General features: G+C 33.0%; 1 protein-coding gene and 1 non-coding gene across 3 annotated transcripts; one reads left to right on the forward strand and one right to left on the reverse strand.

Moving 5' to 3' along the window:
• The first annotated feature begins 861 nt into the window (after positions 1–861).
• On the forward strand, positions 862–15,656 carry LOC123699393. Of its 2 annotated transcripts, none has more exons than XM_045646339.1 (8): positions 862–1,190; positions 11,610–11,759; positions 12,411–12,559; positions 12,769–12,969; positions 14,101–14,235; positions 14,598–14,823; positions 15,129–15,162; positions 15,492–15,656. In XM_045646339.1, the coding sequence occupies exons 2-8, from the start codon at positions 11,612–11,614 to the stop codon at positions 15,517–15,519; spliced, it is 921 nt and encodes a 306-aa protein (XP_045502295.1). In that variant the 5' UTR covers positions 862–1,190; positions 11,610–11,611; the 3' UTR covers positions 15,520–15,656. The 2 variants fall into 2 exon arrangements, with proteins under 2 accessions (XP_045502295.1, XP_045502296.1); XM_045646340.1 differs by lacking the exon at positions 862–1,190 and adding an exon at positions 3,595–3,732.
• Positions 15,657–21,648: 5,992 nt separating this feature from the next.
• On the reverse strand, positions 21,649–21,721 carry Trnav-cac. Its single transcript has one exon. It is a non-coding gene; the product is annotated as a tRNA-Val (tRNA).
• Between the last annotated feature and the right edge of the window lie 28 nt (positions 21,722–21,749).

Raw genomic sequence — 21,749 nt, forward strand, 5'->3', positions numbered from 1 at the left:
GTACTATCATACGACGCCTTCTTTACCGTGCTAAGTAAAAGCCGCAATGTATTCGGAATCATTCCGTATGATTTCGTATCCATGTTTGTCAGTTGTCACGATCGTTTTCCACAAATATTCTTTATTTGATTTTAAAATAAATAGTGCATATTCTGATTAGAAAATTACTTACCGGTGGAAGGAAACATCTCCGATAACTTGGCCACTCACAGCTGTGGAGTTTCTACAGTTTATTACTGCGCAATTCGGCATTTTACTCTATTCAGTTTCACGTCTTTCCTTACCGAACTGCAAGCGCGGACTGAGTGTAGGTCAGCGTCAAGTAAGTTTTTTAAGCTTAGCTTGGACACGGGAAGTACATTCACTCGCGTAGTCTATCTTAATATATGTCTGTGCTAACCATGATTTATATCTGAACCATGAATTTTTCCAATTAGCATATTATTTGGAAAAATTCATAAAAATGTTCTGTAGTTAAATGTGACGTGAAATATCTCAGTTCCATGTATGTGGCTGGGTGGCACACTGCTCGAGATCGTATTATAATCCAGAAATTTCTCTCCACAGCAAATAGAATAAATAAAATTTATCTAAATAATTCACAGCAACCTAACTTGTACAAAGTTTGAAACAAACCTTTAGGAGGACAAGCAGTAGTTGGTAAGCGCAACTTGTTTCAGCATATTTTTAATTTTTGTCTCATTTCTGATGTAATTTTTGAAATCACATTTAAGCAATCATATACTAAAGGATATGTATCCAGATTACAAATTTACCAAAACAGATGTCTTCTTTCATCTGTCGATTGTCATTGTCAAATGTCATTATCATTTATCATTGATTTTTGATTTCTATCGACTGGCGGTAGAGCAAATATCTCAGGCAAATATTATTTCGTTTCATTCGATTTGTTTCTACAATGAATAATAGTTAATTAAAATCGCTTTTAAACTCAGATTATTTATTTATTTTAGCCAATGAAGTAAATTATTACGCTACCGGTGGTTCTGGTCTAATACATATTTTGTAATAGGAGTTTTCGTGATTTTAAAATTTATACCTACTTTCGGTTTAATAAAGTTTGTAGGTACCTACGATACGCATTCTTCAATGATTTCTGTTGAAGTTATAATTTCAAATTAATTCGCTACGCAGTTTTGTGCCTCTTCTTGACACCGAAACTATTGCAGGTAAGTTATTTTGAACTTTTTTTTTATTTTGTATGTACTAGGTGTATGTAGGTTTTGTTTTGTATCTAATCTATTAATTTAATTTGTTTGCTTCAATCTTATCTAGTGATAAACATGTTCTTTTGAACCCAGCTTTAAAGAATATCTATCAATTGAAAATTTGAAGTAAATCAATAATATTATGAATCCACTTTAATCTATATTGGATTCAGAGTATCATTTCTGAGAGTAATTGAAGTTGTATTCAAATGGATAACATCTTCAATGTGTAATAGTTGCGAAGACTAAATATGATAATTATTTATATTTTTCAATCTTGAAGGCATAAAAGCTTATGAAACTCGTATTAGGTTTATATATTTAATTTATTTGTAATTAACAGAATAGAATTACAGAGAAGAGCAGCTAAAAACGCTGTATGACAACTACCCCCATTTTTATGAAATTAACTATAAATTTTTAATGACCTTAATATTTTCGATATTTGATTTTTTCCCAATAATTTAATGATATAAAAAGTAAAACATGAAATATTTCATATAAACAGCAATGGTTTAAATAAATACTTATAAAGAATATTCATATTTTTTATATTGACCATTTCTTATTATCTATGAAATAGGTAAGTAATTTGTTTTTTTAATAAGATAAATTACTTTTGTATAAAAGTTAATTGCAAAATGAATTAGCATAAATTTGCATAGCAGCGTAGGTATTAGATTTATTCATTTTTTACTCACATTTTCTATGTATTTGATATTTATTAAATTCAAACAAACTAATGAACAATAAAAGCTACTTATTCACGCTTCCTTTATTTGCGGAAAAAATGCGACCTACTTCCTATATTCACGGCCTAAAATTCTTTATACACGGATCAAATTGGTACATACATAATATATATTTACCTAAATAAAAATCATTTGTTATCCTTAGTAAACGTCTGAACTACAACTACGAATTTATAATGTTGACTAAAAAAAATGAAAAACGAGTAAAAAGTGTACCAGTATGTAACTGCAGCACCATGCAGTAGTTACACATTGGTAGACTTTTTTAAGCAACTAGTAATATGTAATGTAAATTAGTAACAAAGAGGATAATGTAAATCACACAAGTATGTTTAACAAAGTCCAAATATGGTAGCAAATAATCTAATATTACTTAGAAAAAGCAACAAGACTAACAAAATATTAACATTTAGAAAGAAAAAATGTATGTCTTAACATTATTTCCTTTTAGAATATTGTGTTAAGACTTAGCAAATAGCTGATATATATGTAAATATGATAAACATACGTGTGAGGTATCGCATTATCATTACTTACATAATTAATTTTCTTAATTATCTTCCATCGTACAAACAAATACAAAATAAACAGTTTACACACACATACGGTATTTCTTTATTCATGTATTATATACCAATTTTATTGTATCCTGAAATTTATTGTCTATCATAAAATAAATAAATAAATATTTCGGGACAATTTTCACACACGGCGCGATATGAACCCATACTAAGCTTTCGCTTGTGTTATGGAAACCAGATGGCTGATAAACATACAAATATAATTTTAAATAAATACTTATATAGATAATTAACACCCAGACACAGAGCAAACATCTATGTTCATCACACAAATATTTCCCCCGGGTGGGAATCGAACCCATGACCAGTGGCTTGGAAGGCAGGGTCACTACCAACCAAGCCAACCGGCCAGTCAAACAAATTAAGTTTTGTTTTTTTCCTATACTTTAAGGGTTGAATGTTGATTGCATAGCGATAAGGCCGCATTATGCTCATTTTAATAATTTTCATTTCAAATTAGACTTTAAACGAAATGCATGTGAAATGTGAACATTGCTACTTAATATTAATTAAGTACTTTTAGATATTTGTCTCGGCTGTCTCCATATCAGCCTGATTGCAGTAACCTTTGACATTTGGTAGTGTTTATTAATGCTGTTGACTAGTGATAGCACTCGGCGTTTCTGCTTAGTGTTTTTGTAACAAATTATCTCAAATTGAACTCTATGATGTGATTTTTCATGAACCCAAAGAAAATTATGGTAGTAGTCGTAAGTTATTACTTGGTGACTGCTGTAAGACAGAATATACCTGTTATTTTATTAAAGGGAGTACCTACTACAAATAAATTGAAAATAGCCAGTAGATTTTATTTTTCACATGTATTAAATAACTGGTTTAATTATCTGAAAATAAATGTTTAATGTCGCCCAGAATATTTTATCATATTATAGAAAAGTAATGCAGTTTCGGTTTTCAAAAAGTAAAATAGTTCCTTTATTACCATTTACTGATAATAAATGTATTGACAAACACACAGACAGCTCCCCTTACTTTCATGCTCAATGAAGGAGCCCGTATGATATGTTTACGTCCGCGCTGCGCCCGCGCACGTTATCGTCGTGCCGCAGTGAAAATAATCGATATTATCGAAATTGTGCCTTGTGAACAATATTTTTCGATAAAATATTATAAAATAGGCCTCTGTGTTGTTTCACGAATATTGGAAAGGTGACCCGTTTTTATCTTAACGAATTGTGCTTGCATTTTAAATTTAATATCTATTTTTTTGTGTAAAAACAATTAATTTCGATTGGTAGGTATTTTATATTGTAAAAAATATTCATGTATTTAAAAATTGTAATTTTTTGTACATTTTTTGAAGAGGAAGTAATTTAATAAAGACGGTGAGCAAATAAAAATGTAAAGATTAAATTTAAATATACTTATATAAATTGCAATAAAGAGAAAAAAATAAACACAATAGGTAACAGAAAATGGTGTTGCATTTTTGCATTGATTTGAAATGCCTAGTTTCCGTACAATCGAATGATAATAATTGTTGTTACCTAATTCTTATAATTTATGGTCATATAGAGGGAGATTCGTAGGATTTTTTTTTAAATTCTTTGATTTCATTTATTCTGGATACAATTAGTTTTGTACATGTTTTAATGTTCTTACTTTTTACGAATGTCAATTGAAGAAATTCGACAAGTATTTCTTATTAAGTAGTTATATACCTACCTAACTTAATAATTCATAATTGTGCAAAAGAACGAGATAAGTACTTATGTCTTTATAAATTACACAAAAAAATACTTTTTTTGTTCATCTTTTTTGCATGAGCTGCATTCACCGAAATGAAAAACATAGTTTTTTATAGTCTGTATCTTTATTAACATTTTTACAAGCAAAGTAAACCTTAATTTTTATTTTTTTTTTATACCTGAAAACAAAAGTATGTTAATTAAATTTTATACTATACTTTATAGTTTGTGCTATACATTGGTAGTCCCAGAGATAAATAAATACCTCTAGAGTCTAGATCTAGAACATACCGAACACTACCTACCTATGTTATATTTAACCGTCTTAGTGTATAGTTAATACCAATTGCCCCGAATATAATTTTAGAAATTACATTTCGAATACCTAATTATGAAGAGCATGTGGGTATACTGGGTATACGGTAATATATATAGCGGTACTATGGCCCACACTATGGCCTATGAGATAACATGTAAATTCGTAGAACACATCTAGTTCTTTATATGCTAGTAATTGGCATTGAATGAAGCTCTGGCATTGAAATTATTTGGATGTAAAAACGCTGCCGGGTCTATAATTTGGAGTCATTATGGTAAATTTATATACGACTTTTTTAAGACGCGTACGCGCATGTACAAATAATAAGTGTGGTTTGAAGTTTATAACTTCTAATACGCTAATGTTTTGTAACACATATGTGTTTTGGTAGTACCGTTTGGTCATAATAATTGGTATAAACTGTAAAGGGTAATGATTTGAGTTACTTAACTACTTTGCATGTGTGTGATGTAAGGTGGGGTTTATCTGATCTTAGGTGAAGTGTTTATACTTACGAAATAATGAGTTTAATTGAAGGTAATTGTACATAATAAGGTAGATATTAATTAATGTTTTATAAACAAACATAAATAACACGGATATAATTTATTATGTGTTCGTGTACTTAGATAGGTACCTACAATACGATGTAGAGTACAGATTACAGAGTTGTCTCATTTTGTATTTTTGTGTAGTATTGCCGATTGTATAACAAATTTAATAAAAAAAAAAATTATCGCCATGTTAGTATGAATAATATTAGATTTCATAATTCTAGACTCAATTGATTGTGTTGTTTGTTGAAAAAAATTGATCTATTGTAAACATAAATAAAGGAGAAAAGTGTAAAACTCCATCCTTTTTATCATGAAAGCGTTGGTTGAGAATTTTCACACTTGCTTATCGTAATTCGTTGTTCTATCGACTTGAACATTGTACTTTTTATGACACACTTATTATTTCTTGACACACCCCATCGTGTTTCAAATCTTATCTAAAGAATATGGAGATTCTTCGCCTTACAAGTAACAACATCATTATTGCTGTAATAAGACTAAGATTTCTGTGGTCGAAATTCGACCACATTCTAACGGCCCACCTGCTTACCAATACAAGTACAAACAGTCGACATGCATGCATGCAGATAGCATTGTAATATTATAACAACAACGATATAAGATGTACCACTAGGCACTAGCTGTGCCGTGTGGTTCCACCCGCTGACGAACCTGCGAGAAAAATCAAGTAGGTACATAAGGTAAAGGCGGGTTACTTCGGGCTAGTGGGGTATTTCGTGTGTTTTGCTTTTCGATTCTAAATTAAGAAATTCTGACAAGATATTTTAAAACTAAACTTTATTGTGTGTTCTATAAACATTACCCTACCAAAAAAACAAAATACCTAATTTTTCACGGCAAAACGGAACGCAACAAAACACACGAAACGACAGTCGGCCTCAAACAGCTGTGATAGCCGCGCGTGCTTACTGAGAGCGTAAGGTCGTACACGAAACTTTATAAGACCCCTACAAGATACAGGTAAGTCTATTTATCAAGATATTAAGTTAATTCTGTTCTGTATTTTGTTGCTATTGATCTTATATCAAGTTCGGGTAGTTTAATAGCATAGATTTCCTAAAATTAGCGAAATTTCGACTGCCGAATTAGCCAGCAGATTATTATTCCTTAGTAGGCTACTTCGTGTTATTCCCGAATTAGCAGTATTTTACTGATTAGTTTATAACGCGTTTGTTGTTCAGATAAACGTTTTATAATAAAACTAACCTAAAAATTAAATAGTAGAATAGTTAATTGTTCGTCCAGGGGAAATTTGGTATATAATTTTGTGAACAGATTTATTACAATATGACATTGAAGTTTCCCTTAACTTGGACGTTCCAGGCAAATTCGTCTCACTGAACATTTATGCAAAAACGCTTTTTTTTTGCTTTGTATTTTTAGTAAGTTAAAGTTGTTTGGTGTATAAGGTACTCATTAGTGTATTTATATTTTCTGATAATGATTTGCAGTTAATAAGTTCGCAAATATGTAAAATCGACTAACACGAAATAACCTACACAGTTTTTGGGCGTTGCTGGTAAATTCGTGGGTGCTAAATTAAGTTTGTTTGTTTTTATTTTGAGCAGGTATTAACTTAAGTATAACTCCCGGCATCTAACTTTAGCGCTGACCGATTAGGAGAGGGGATGCGCAGAACGTAGGGAAAAGAGTAGTGACTTTTGACATCCCCCACCTAATCGGTCAGCACTAAAGTTAGATGCCGGGAATTGTAAGTAGGTATTGACACTTCTGCAGATCTAGGTACTTACACGAGACCAGGCACGTGCACTGCTAGATCATGGAGCATAGTATTTTTTTTTAGTCAGGAGACCTAAGGGAACGAATATCCTGAAATGTGTTTGTTTTTAATTACTTCTCAATGAAAATGGTCTTAATATAGGATAAACTATTTGGGCGTTATGGGCATTTCGCTTATTCTGTTTACACTTTGTACTGGCTAGGGCAGTTTTTGACATGGGATTTACTTTTAAAGAGCGGTTTAAAATTATCTACGTTACCCACTTGCTAAAAAACTTTTTAGTTAATATAAGATAATATTATAGGATACTTCTTAAAATTATCGTTTCATTTCAGAAACATGCAATATGGCAAAGGTGTACAAGAAATATTATACAGATGAAGAGTTGCAAAATGCTTTGCTTAAAACTATAGGTAAGCGGTGAATTAACTGCCTATAAAGCTTCCAAGCTGTATAAAGTTCCATATCAAACGTTACTAGATAAATTGAAGAATAAGCATACCAATCCTGCTGGACATGCAACAGTTCTCACAAAAGATGAAGAAGAATTAATAGTGAAATGGGTCCTCCATATGGCAGATATTGGGTTCCCAGTATCGAAGGAACAGCTGCTTCTATCGGTAGGGAAGCTCGTCCGGGAATTAAATAGAGCAAATCCGTTCAAAGACGGCATTCCCGGACGAGACTGGTATGAAAGATTCCTGAAAAGGAACCCAACTATCTCAATGCGAATGAGCCAGGCCCTCACTAACGCCAGAGTAGGTGCCACGGAGGAGCCATCCATACTAATATTATAAATGCGAAAGTAACTCTGTCTGTCTGTCTGTCTGTTACTCAATCACGCCTAAACTACTGAACCAATTTTCATGAAATTTGGTATGGAGATATTTTGATACCCGAGAAAGGACATAGGCTACTTTTTATCCCGGGAAAATGACGCAATCCCGGAAATCCCACGGGAACGGGAACTATGCGGTTTCGTTGGTTTTTCTTTGAATGCGCGGGCGAAGCCGCGGGCGGAAAGCTAGTATTAATATAAGTTTTAACCCTAAATAAAACTAAATGCTACTTAATATAATACTACCACAGCAGAGTTAGTAATTAGTAATCCATGTGATTGTATGTTACCTACCAATATAAATAAAACATATTTATTATTATTTCTCTTAATTTCATTTTAAGCCCCTTATTTAAGTTAATTAAAATAAAGATTTTTCACAATCAATGCCTACAATAAACGTTTATAATACTATCACGAAATAGCCAACACGAATTCACGAATTTAGACGCAAGGCAAAATTTTAACACGAAATAGCACGCAAATGAAGGGTGGACAAGAAAATTCATTAAAAAAGAACCAATGGCTTTTTGATCGTAAAAATAACACGATTCTTTTCTCAAAGAACTATACGTTCTTAAATAAAAGCTTTCGTTCCGATACCGAACCCTGAAAAATTACAAATCCACCTGAAACTTGCAAGACCCTTAACATGCCGAAAATACCCACGCTTACGTTATTTCTATAGCTTGTGTTGTTCTGTCACTTCAGCTACATCCTACATCACTGCTAAGTATGATGAAAATAGATTGAGTACTTTTCCCGTGAATCGTGATTCAATAACCATTTTATTTCACCGTTCAATTCATTCAACTTTCGCATTTGTTATATTAGAAGGACTTATACAAGTTAAAGGAACAATCAAGGAAGAGAAGACGACCCACTGCGTATTAAAATATAGATTTTGCACCAATTTATCAATTGTAATTTGCCCATAATAGCATATATTATTCACCTTTATATTGAGTCTAGACTAATAACTAATTAGCCACAATCGGAAACATGTTTCATTAATTAACACGCGGTTATATTTATCTCTACCCTCTGTGTATCTTTTGAACTTTGTTACAACATTCTAAATATTTTTATCGTTAGATAGTAACTGTTTACTATGATGCGTGTTGGTTGACAATTTCTAGAAAGTACGATGGCTATGATGTAATTTTTGACGAATATTATCATTATATTTAACTAATGTTATGAATGGTAGGTAGAGTTTGAAGGTTAGAGTCTGTAGATACTGCTTTATAAACTAGTGGTAAGTAGCTAGATTCGATAATATGTTTAATCCATACTAATACACTCACCGGCACGGAATCTTGGCCACTGCAAATTTTTGCGTAAAATAACACTATTTCTTTTCTACTACAAAATTCAATAAAAATTTAATCAAAACTAGTTACTTTAATGTTTTTACTAACTTTTAGTAATAATTGGAAGTTAATAAGAAGTACTACCGAGTAGATGTGAATTAAACAAGAATTTACGTTTTTCCTGTGAAATTTAAATGATTTCTTAAAAAATGCTAAAAAATTAGAAAGAACGTTTCCATAAAAAAAATTGAACCTTTTAATAAAGGGTGTTTCCTTCTCTTGCCTTAAACACTGTTTGCATCCAGTCTGGCATACTCTAGAATACATTTTTGGAGACCACTTGAGCTATAGTGTACCAAACGGCCCCAGCTGTATTTCTAAGCTCATCTAACATTAGTGCTGGGTTGGAATCGAACTTTATGTTTCTTTTAAGCATGTCCCAGATGTGTTCTATTGGATAAAAATCCGGGCTACGAGCTGGCCACTCCAATTTTTCAATAATAACCTCTTGAAGGTACTCTTATACGTATCGTACGACACGCGGACGTGCGTTATAGTGTATAAGTAGCAAATTTTCTTCACTGATAAACCTGTAATAGGGCTGAACATGTTCCTGGAGAATTTCCTCGATGTACCTGATCAAATTTAAGCCATTATCTACGATAAATAACTCCGTGCGAGCATCGGAACTTATACCTCCCCACACCATTATTGACCCTCCATGAAAAATCGCATTTTGAGTGTGGTGATGTGTGAAAACCTCTCTTCTCGTCTCCTCTATACTGACTGTTGGCTATCAGAAGCTCGTAAAGTACCTTAGCAGCCATCTGTGAACACCCCACGAGCGCACTGGCTGTGGGTCCAGTTTTCATGTTCTCGTGCAAAACGAAGACGTGCTTCTCTGTGATGTCTGAGGAGTTCTGGACGGCGTGCTGGTCTGCAAACCTTCAAATTAACTTCTTTCATTAGTCTTCTCACCGATTGCTCACTCACATTTATTATCCTGGTGTTTTAGAGCCGGTGGCGTATCCTAAAAACTGTCAGAAAGCCATTTCTGAGTATCTCTCGAACAATAAACGGGTCTTCTCGAGCTGATGTGCACCTCACACCTTCATTTCCTGGTCTGCACATGTGGCTGCCAGTCTCCTGGTATCTTCTCCATGCATAGTGCATCGCTGAACGAGGTACATACTGTACATTAGGTACTTTACGTTGCGGCAGTCATTGGTCTAACATTGTGATGGCCTGAGTAGGTTGTTCAGATGTTAATGGCATTTTTTATTGTTTGTTATGATCATTGACTATAGTACAACAATAACAATATCTTAAAACGGCATAAACGATATCAAAAAAAGTTTAAAACGAACAATTCGTAACTTCGGCTTAACCGCACAAATCACAAATTACGAGTAACTCTTAAAAAGTGGTAAAAGATTATTCTCAAACTCAATGATTTCTTACCATAAAATTAAACAAATAATATGTTAACATATCTGCATACAAAAGATCGTGAAAAACACTTCAAAACTTTTTTTATCGGCAAATTTGTAAGTGGCCAAGATTCCGTGCCGCTGAGTGTATTATAAATGCGAAAGTAACTCTGTCTGTCTGTCTGTCTGTTATTCAATCACGCCTTAACTACTGAACCAATTTGCATGAAATTTGGTATAGAGATATTTTGATTCCCGAGAAAGGACATAGGATAGGTTTTATCCCGGAAATCCCACGGGAACGGGAACTATGCGGGTTTTCTTTGAAAACGCGGGCGAAGCCGCGGGCGGAAAGCTAGTGTTGTATAATTTAACGTTTCTAAAGTAATTTTGAAAGAAGGTAATCCATATAATCAGAATATGTAATATCAAATAATAAAAAGTTTTTCTTCGATTTTTACAAAGTAAATCTACGGTAGGTACAATAAAATATAAGTCTGGCGACGAATTTATAAAAAATATTTAAGGAAGCTGTGGTCATAAAAAGATAATGTAAATAAATACTGAGGCCAATCTAATATATAAAAATCAATGCCACTTTTCGTTGTAATTCCATAACTCGAGAACGGCTGAACCGATTTCGATAATTCTTTTTTTATTATATTCCTTGAAGTACGAGGATGGTTCTTATGTAGAGAAAACGTTAATATGTACCACGGGCGAAGCCGGGGCGGACCGCTAGTATTTTATATAATTTTTTTATTACGTTGTAAAAGCGGTTTATCATAATTGGATTACTTTTTCGGCTTAAGATTGTAGGCGTTAGCCGGGCAGATGCCCGTTTTTTTTTTTAAATAAGAATTTGTTAGTATGTAGTACTTCTTTCAATTACATATTATTAGTATATAGTAGAGCAATCAATAATGTTTGAAAAATGAATAGTTATAAATTAAAGTCCCACGCACAATTAAATAGGATCAACAGAGTCCATTTGGCGTTGTTTTGGGCACGAAACGTAATTCCATACAGTGAATATTTGCACAAAAATCATTTTAAAATAAGCTACACAATAACATATAATATATTGTACTTTACTTATCATTTAATATCACTTTCCAGTTATGGAAATACTATCGTTCGTCAAAGAGGTGGTGAGCGGGGTAGTGGAACACGCAGCGAGCTACCGGTTGGGGCAGACCTGCCTCAAGTACGTCGACAAGCTGCTGTGGACCGTTGAGAAGTGTGCTCGATGGGCAGTTCCACCACCATGTAAGTGTTTCTCTAATAGGTGGTAAGAAATATTATCGTTCGTCAAAGAGGTGGTGGTTAGGGTAGTGGAACACCCGGCGAGCTACCGTCTTGGGCAGACCTGCCTCAATTATGTCGAAAAGCTGCTGTGGTCCGTCGAGAAGTGCGCTCGATGGGCAGTTCCGCCACCATGTAAGTGTTCTCTAATAGGTAGTCAGAAGTACTATCGTTCGTCAAAGAGCTGGTGAGCGGGGAAGTGGAACACGCGGCGAGCTACCGGCTGGGGCAGACCTGCCTCGAGTACTTCGACAAGCTGCTGTGGACTTTCGAGAAGTGTGCTCGATGGGCAGTTCCACCACCATGTAAGTTAAAGTTAAAGGTATTTACTAGGCACATACTTGCCATATTACATACAGAAGTCAAAGTTATTCACTAGGTACTTAGGTACACTGGCATAAACATGCAAGAGCGGGCATAAAAAATATGTAGACTGGGTTATTATCTGATGATGTATATTTTGCCATTTACTAACTAAGTTTAAACTAACGCGTGAAACTTATAGTCGGGTCTCCAAAATTAAGAAAAGAACTCGATTAAGAACGAAAAACGACTTACTAATACTACTGCTTCTAATACCTACTCAGCAATTGATTCCGTTATTGCTCTTTCCAGTGGATCAAGATGAAAGGCAACCACAATTGATCAGACCCTTGCCGTGGGTGTTCTTTCTGATGCTGCTCATACTACTTCGAGTTACCAGAGAGTCAATATCCCTCATCAATTTGGCGTTCGGGAAACCACCGTTCAGGTCTGCTGATATGGTAAGTGTTTTTAAAAAAATTACAAGGATTACACAAAACTCCCCCTTGAACATACCCAATGAAACCATCTAAATTTATCACAAAAACATAGATTTCGTTGTTATGTACCTATTTCCTTTTAAAATTCCAGTTTTACAAAATTTCATTTTTTGCTTCTGTGCCTAAATTTAAAATTCTTGAGTCATGATTAATACGATTATTTTTTCGAGGTATCCTTCATACAAAGCAAGCGTCGCTATCTACGCACGCTAAAGTACCAAGGCACGCGTATGATGCGCGCGCGAAGCGAGAACACGACCGAATCCTGGAGGAGCAGCTTGTATTCGCTCTTCCAGTTTACAATGTGCTTCCGAAGACATCATTATGCAAATAATAATACCACGCAAGCGAGCAATAATGATGAGGTGCTGGTAAGTTGCTGATATGTGCTTGTTAGCATATCCGACAGATAAGTAGCACGTAAAATAAGGGCAAATCTCAAAAGAAATGAAATGAAATCTTGATAACATAGAGTAAAAGAGAAAGACAGCTATATCATTAAGTTTCATTTCTATTGCATGTAGTACAGTTATACAGGATGTCCCACTATTGTTATACTAAGCGCGAAGGGACTTGTAGTTTTGCATACACTGATCACGTAAAAAATACTTAAACAACAAAATTACGTCAAAAATTGTTTGCTAAATTTTTCCTGAAAATCCATGTTTTCTTCTCTAGCTTCGCGCAGCCGGCACATACCGCTTCTCTAATGAGAGCATTTTGTCTATGAAAACATAATCTTAAACGATAGCTCACGTTCTGGTGGCAATGCTGGGCGGGTTTCTTGTTATGGGTGTTCACATAGAGTTTTAAGAATTCATCTATTTGAAAAAAAAAAATGCGTCTGGAATTTTATAAGTATTTTTTACGTACTCAGCGTATGCAAGACTATAACCTCCTTTAAGCTTAGTATGCCAACAGTGAGACACCCTCAGTGCAGGCGTAAGGGCCACTGACACCCCGGGCGAACCCGTCCGATTAGGGCCCTTCTGGCCTCCTCCACTCAAGCGACAGCCCAAGCCGAGGTTCGAGATCCCCGTCAAGGGGGGACGCCCTTGTGCATGTCGCTACCAGGGTGAACCTTCAGTTCACTCCCGCGTCCGCGTTAAAATGTAAAAGCCCTTCTGGCTAACATTGAGAAACACCTTACAAAAAAAAAAAAAAAAAAAAAACCCCGGGCGAAATTGTGGCCCCCACTTGAGGGAAGCAATATCAAGTGTTAGGTTAACCAACTTCAGACCTTGGCGCCCCCCAGAATTTGTCGCCCTGGGCCATTGCCCCCTCTAGGCCCCCCCCCCCTAACGCCGGCCCTGGACACCCTGTATATAACGATTTATTACAAAATTATTTCGTAAATAATTTTGAAAATTCACGTTTACATTATGTATTCCTCATTTTCTGGTAACAAGTTTCGAATTTTCTATTTCCATGTAGTTATTATTGCCTCTTCGTTTTATATTAATTTTACATGTGAAATAAATAAGTATTCGTTAATATTACAGGTAGTAAAACGCACAAAACGCGGTCGTCAATCAGCCAGTCCCATGGCGTCCACAAGTGAGACGAGCATGGAGCGACTCATTGAGAAGATGATGGTCGATTTGGATGCTGATTCCGATGAATCTTCCAGCTATACGGTGGGTATTAACGAACAAAAACTAGAAAAAAGTATGATTAATATGACTGTCATTTAAAATAATGGTTTATTCATTTTTAATTTTCATAAAATTTAACATTTTTATGATTTATGTGTATTGTGTATATTAAAATTCAAAAATATCAATTTTTAATTTGTAATGATTTTTGTGCACATTAAAACTATCGGAACGGTAGGCTTCCTTTTATGAATATGCAAATATTTCAAAAGTTAGTTTTTTCCTTAAAAAGGTTTAGATCCATCAGTGTTACAGATAATATGAAAAACATCTGCCCATAACTTACGTAACTATATTTTGTGACGAATTTTTTTACTCATAAAATGTAAATATATCGTTTACAGTTAACAAACGCAGCGAGCCTCAAAAGCGAATCAGAATACACAGAATCTGACCAGGAGTTCTACAGAGAGTCAAACAACAGTTCAACATTACATACTTCCACGCCAGAAAGGGAGTTAGTGGAGTTACGGGAAGAGAAAAGGGAGATAAGGGAGGATAAGAGGAGTGAAGTAGACACAATATTGCACTTTATACAAAGCGAACGGAACGGACAGACTCATAAAATTGGTGAGTTTACCAAATTTAAAACTCAAACTCAATCAATCAAAGCTTTGAAATCAACTTCAAAATTTTCCGAAAGTTAACTTTCCACGCCCGGGATTTTTTTTTAAATGTAATAAATTTTTAACCGGTACTTTTATAACGTCAAAGGGCTTTTTGTTAATTATAAGGATGAAATCGCTCTAACAAACTTTTTATTTATTTTAACTTATATTAAATGGAAGGCAAACGAAATGTGTGTGCAATTTAAACAGAAATGCATATATTCTCAAAGTGTGTGTAATATCACTAAATATATATTTTATTTTCAGTAAATGGAAGTTATACATTGCCGGCCAAAGAAAGGTATTGTTCCCGAATAAATTTAATATTTATATATGTACATGTTAAAGTTCAAAAATAATAAAATAAAATAACAGTTTTCGTGACGATGTAGCTTAACACTTTTCAGGCAGAAATGGCGCCGATTAATAAACGGGCTAGGTTCTTAATTAAACGCCTCTTTAAATAAATTGATTGTGCCATTCATACAAATATCTATTCAAGACATAGATTTTGCTTATACATAATAAATATGTTATTAAAAATAACATTGAACTTGAAAATTTTCATATATTTTCGATAACCGACCTAGATTTTGATAAATTTATAAATATTGTGTTTATTTTTTCCAGGATTCCAGAAGGGGAGTTAATATATTGAAAACTAAAATCTAAAAAAACTAATATTTAAGCTATACTATAAATTTTAACTATTTACTGTTTTTATAACTTATTTACACTCCATTTTAGAGGCATTTAAGCATCGCTCAATAAAATATAAAACTATTTTAATTTTAAGCTCATGCTTTTTCACTCTAACTTATTACATTTTCAAAGAATAGAAAGAGACAGCTATATTTATCATTTTTAATTTAAGGTGTTAACTTTTAAGTTATATTTATGGTTCCTAAACGATAAGTTTCCATAGACAATGACAGAATTGCTATTTAAAAAAAAAACTAATTAGGTTCTTTTAGAGCTAGCGCGCAAGAGCAACTTTTGTCTCCGCAACTATTTTGTCTCTCCCATCATCTTCAACTCTATGGGCTAGTAAGAAAGTGCGCGCACGTAGCGACGCAACTCCCCATAGTGTTGATGGGAGAGACAAAATAGTTGCGGAGACAAAAGTTGCACTTGCGCGCTAGCTCTTACTCATAAACATTTTTTTTTTAATATTATGGTATTGTTTGATGGAGAAACGTTAAGTCATTTATTTATACCATACATTGAACAAAAATTAGTTGCTAGAATTATTTTCTTATGATAATGAATCTCGTTATTTTTGTCAATTGCAAAAATGTTATATTTTTATATGTCTTATTTAAACTTATTATTGTCATATCTAACGCATTTTTCATAGAGGTTAGAGGCGGGTCCTTTTTTAAAATAAAAGATAAATAGTAATTTAAAATAAAGGCAGCTATTGTTTGTTGAAATTTATTGTTACTATAAATTATTTAGGGGCCGTTCATAAAATACGTTCACATACAAGGGGGGGGAGGGGTTTTCGCGTGTGTGACAAGATGTTACAAGGGGTACAGGGGGTCTTACGGCAATGTGACGTTCGCCGTCCATTAAAAAAATTTACTGAGTATTCGTTCTCTCAACTTTTTTTTCAATTTTGTATTAGTAAATATACAGATATTTAAACATAATGTATATATATATTTATTACAATAAATTGTAACTTGATATATTTTTTTTTCAACATGAGCGCTAATATTTAAATTTTATTAATTATTATTAATAAAAATAAACTTACTTACTTATTAATAAAAATAAAAATAAAAAGATTTTCTGATATCAAAATTGGTGTATTATCTATCAAAATTTATCATGTTTAGGGGGGAGGGGTCTTAGTTTTTGTGACGAAATATTTCCAGGGAGGTCACAGAAAGTGTGACACAGCGTGACAACCGGGGGGGAGGGGGTCAAAAAAAGTAAATTTTAGTGTGACGTATTTTATGAACGACCCCTTATGAATTTTAATGTTTTTTTTTATTAATTAAATACATATTTTATTTACAAAAATGGTAAGGCTAGGCATGCACACTAATGTAAATCAGTGTACTATATAACGAAAAACGATTCTATAATATTATATTTTAAATTAAGTACTATCAATAAATAATCTTTAAACTTTAAAACTTTTAATTAATTTTCTGTTGGTTTAATTTTCTTATGAACGTGACCGAAAAGGTTCTTTAAAAATTATATTTTATATTTAACTCAATTCTTTACTTATTGCTTACAATTTTAATTTGTTATGTATTTTACGGCCATTGTTGTATAGAGCAGAACCAATTTCAGATTTATGAGTTATAAGAAAACAACAATACGTAAGGTAATTTGATATCTAATCAAAAAATTATTTCTTGCAGGAAAATGATATAATTTACATAGATAATGCCTAACGAATGTTTGTTACAAAATTATATTTATTTCAAGTATCTTTAAAATTACTAATGACTTTACTTCAGACTTAAAAAATCCTGACAATTTTACAATGTTTTCATTTGTATATCTATTTTCTTCTCATAAAAACATTCCTTTATATTTTCCCATTTGGTGTGGAGGATGAGTAATAAGCATATCAGCAAAGATTTAAATGAAAATTATCATCAACACTAAGTTAGACTATGTTTCCTCTTATACTTTCATAAGTGTTAATATCGAAATGACAATTTCCTCATAACACTTTTTGTCCATACCCAACATACATGAAAAGGACCGGAAAATTGAAAATTATTCGATTATTTTCGTAGTGGGCCTTGATACAATACAATCTTTTTTTTGACTTTAAAATTTTTATTTGACTCAATACGTAAGGTAGAATTTTGATTGTTTCATAGTTTTATTAATTTCCAAGTTTTAACTGTAATAAAAGTAATCAGTTCACAATATTGTAATTGAAATTAAATTAAGTAACTAAGGTAGCTTTTTAAAGTTAATGAAGTTATAGTTTGAAGCCTTTCAATGTTGTGCCTTGTGAACGCTTTCAATTGCTAAAACATGTTGTTATCATCTGAAAATACTTGTTAAATAAAAATTGCCTACTCGGTTGTTGAAATCTTAATAAAAACGGTTCAGTTGTGCTGTATATTATAACTTATGTGAACAAACTCGCTTGCTATTTTCCCAAAGCTTTGGCTGTGTCGTATCTATAAGACTGACGAGAAATTAACTGCAACATATTTTTAACGATTTTCTCGAAATATCATAATATTAATAATTTATTTTTGTAAGTGATAATGTTTGTATTTATTTGTAATAAAATTATGAAATTATTGAGTGTTTTATTCTTTACTTTTTTCCTAGTTTTAAAATTAAAATATAGAAAATATTGGTAGGTATTGTAACTTTTTATACATAGTAAATTTACTTTATTAAAGTACTTATCTACAAAAAAGTATGTAAATTAAAAACTAATAAGTTAAAATTTCAAACCTTTTTCTTTATTTACAACTAGCTGTGCCCGCGACTTCGTCCGCGTGGAATAGTGACTGCATAGTAGTTACTACTTAACTTTTATTGAATAAACACGTACTACCATAAATAATTAAAAAAACTTTTAAGTAAAATTTATTACTAAACTGAGCTAAAAAGATAAATGCCTAACTAATTAATTTTCTATGTAAAATTTATTTTAAATTATGTCATATTATTTTTAGGCACCAGGGGGGAAAGGAGCAAATTTATTGTCCTTCCTTCCTTGTATGGATGTTTTTGACAATATATTGTGCAGCAAATGAGTGCCGAGACAAACGTCAAAACGCAAAGGAATGGAATCCGCTATCGATACTAATTGACATAAACGTACTGATGATGTTTTACTAAAGATTTGTTCACCCTACCAACGACGACGACGATCACGAACAAAATTTTCATCCAATCGCAGTTTAATAAAATTGTGCAAAACACATCATACGCTTATGACAATTATTATCGTAGCGGATTCCTTCTATTCCTTTGCGTTTTGACGTTTGTCTCAGCGCTCATCTTTCCTGTCTCGCGCCTGTAGTAACTAAACCGTTTAGACTGTGCAATAAAAATTAAATTAAAAAAAAACCCAACGCAACGAAGAAAAGTGCATAGAAAAAGGAATAAATAATTTCACAAACTTCCCGAAGATCTTTAAAAATAAATATTTATAAAAATAAAAAAAACAAAGTCGTCGGGGCTGCCATACCATCATTATCATATTATCATAATTTTAAAGATCGTCGGGAAGTTTGTAAAATTATTTATTCCTTTTCCTTCATTGCGTTGGGTTTTTTTTTTTTTTTTTTAAACTTCGGTATCTTATTTTCATGTAATATTTTCAAGTGAGCGAGACCTACCTTTACCTCCATAATACATTCCTACATCATATTGATATCTATAAGTTTGTTGCTCCTTGACACCTTTTAAGTTGTGCCGTAACCGTGCACACCACAGTGGCAAAAGAAGTGGTTTATTTAAGAAAAAAATTGCCAAGCGCCGCGCCAGGCCTATGTGGATTTGAGTAGAATTCAAAATTTCCAGGGTGTGGCTATCCTCTCGCTTCCATATCCCCCTCTTCTTTCACAGACTTTCAACCTTTCCATCCCTAGTGTATTAAATGGCAGAACCGATTTTGATGTAAACCATATTATCTAATTGTACCTACACGTACACGACATATCCTGTCGTTTGATGCTCCATTTGGTTTATTTACCTAACCACTGTCACCCCTAAAGTGTAATAAACGGATGAACCGATTTCGATAAAACATTACTAATTGTAATTCACACGTTGCTCTTTCATATTTTGATATGCCGCTTGAGATATTATTTGACCACATTCGATTATTGTTCATTCCCACTTTTACCGCTGTAATCTGTGCTGTAATCTAATAAATGGAAAAACCGATTTGGATAAAAATAGAACTATGTACTTCACCCGTTATGCACTTTCATTTGATATGTCACTTAGGTATACTTGACAACAATCGTTTCTTTCATTCCAAATTTTACCAATATATAGGTATAGTAAATGGATGAACCGATTTTGATTAAATATGTCCAATTATACTTTACACGTCATGCACTTTCATTTCAAAACCGCATCTAATTACCTGCTAGCGAGCTACGGTGGCACAAACAGATACACACACAGACACACATAGCGGTCAAACACTTATCACCCATCTTTTTGCGTCGGGGGTTAAAAATATTATAATACGACATAATTTAAAGGACATTTTATGTATAAAATTTACCTAAAAATAAGCATAATTTTAATTTGACCCCTTCCCCCCTACTACCTCAGCTTACCCCCCCACCCCCACCCCACCCTTGGGGACTTTCGATATGATCACATGGATATTTTATAGAAATAACTGTAGCGTATAACAGATAACTTACGTTTTAACGTACACTGTATTATAATAGTGTACCATAGAATGCCTTAGCAAATGTTCGCCGTGAATACTTATATGGTCATAACTTTTTTATTTATAAACCGATTGACATGAAATAAACACTAAATGTTAAATGAAGATTACCACAATATATTAATGAAAACCGCATTTAAATCGGATAAGCCGTTTCTGAGATTAGCGTGTTCAAACATACAGACAAACAGACAAACGGACAAACAGACAAACAGACAAAAAAAATTTTAACGACAGTTTTGGGTTTGGGATCGATTTAGTAATAACCCCTGCTAATTTTTTTTTACATATTTTCATTGTACAGACACCACTTTTCTAGAATTTTATTATATGTATTGATGATATTAATATCCGTACCACAAAAAGTAGCTTTCTATTAATCTTATATATATGTATAAAAATGAATCCCAAAATATGTTGGTAAGCGCATAACTCGAGAACGGCTGAACCGATTTCGATAATTCTTTTTTTATAATATTCTTTGAAGTACGAGGAACGATCTACATAGAACCATCTTATGTAGAGAAAACGTAAATATGTACCACGGGCGAAGCCGGGGCGGACCGCTAGTTACGAATAAAAATGACCCCCTGTAGATAATTTATTATTATGATCAGAATAAATTTTAAAATGAGGGAAGGTCAATGGGTTATCAAATATCGAATGTATCGTTATTACAAAGAATTATTGTTCAAAATAGTTTTAAAAAAAACTTCGTTAGTGTGTAAAACTTTACATGAATATTTTTACATACCTATTATCACAGACTAATAATAATATACTACGTATACAACTATTATTTTATATTTGGTCAATCTAGTACTAATTACGTTTATAATTCGGTAATACAATACAATCGTTGCAAGTTTTAGGTAGCATTTATAACCTGTTCGCAGACATATAATTATTATGTGCTAGTTATCTAATAAGTACTTGAACCACAGACTTGAACATGTTATATATATTACTTTATTACTATGTAGGTAACCATTTTTACAACGACAATTATTTTTTTACGTGTCTTGGGCCGTAGTGAATTCCCTATAATTATAATTGTAGGATTTAATCACTTTTTTAACCGACTTAAAAAAAAAGGAGGAGGTTATCAATTCGGCCGGTATGTTTTTTTTTACGGTGTACCGATTACTCCGAGGTTTTTGAACCGATTTACGCGATTCTTTTTATGTTCGATGCGGGATGGTGTCGAATTGGTCCCATAAATATTTTATTCGGATAGGCCCAGTAGTTTTTATTTTATGGGCATTTTTGCAAGTGCAAGTTTGAAGTCGGTTATTTTTAACGCAGTTATCACTTGTTTTAATTATTGTGTATAAACTTGTTCATAAATTCTTTAACAAGAAAAATAAAAAGAGACCCTGTTTCCGCCCGGGATCGAACCGGGGACCTTGTGCGTGTGAAGCACACGTGATAACCGCTACACTACGGAAACTTGGCATCAATTCTGAAAATTTGAATCT

Source organism: Colias croceus, chromosome 17, assembly GCF_905220415.1.
Source record: "Colias croceus chromosome 17, ilColCroc2.1".
Classification (NCBI taxonomy): domain Eukaryota; kingdom Metazoa; phylum Arthropoda; class Insecta; order Lepidoptera; family Pieridae; genus Colias; species Colias croceus.

Coding starts and splice junctions, on each gene's coding strand:
- LOC123699393 (XM_045646339.1), top strand. CDS start 11,612: ATGGAAATACTATCGTTCGTCAAAGAGGTGGTGAGCGGGGTAGTGGAA. Junction 11,760..12,410: donor ATGGGCAGTTCCACCACCAT/GTAAGTGTTTCT, acceptor TGCTCTTTCCAG/TGGATCAAGATGAAAGGCAA. Junction 14,236..14,597: donor ATGAATCTTCCAGCTATACG/GTGGGTATTAAC, acceptor TATCGTTTACAG/TTAACAAACGCAGCGAGCCT.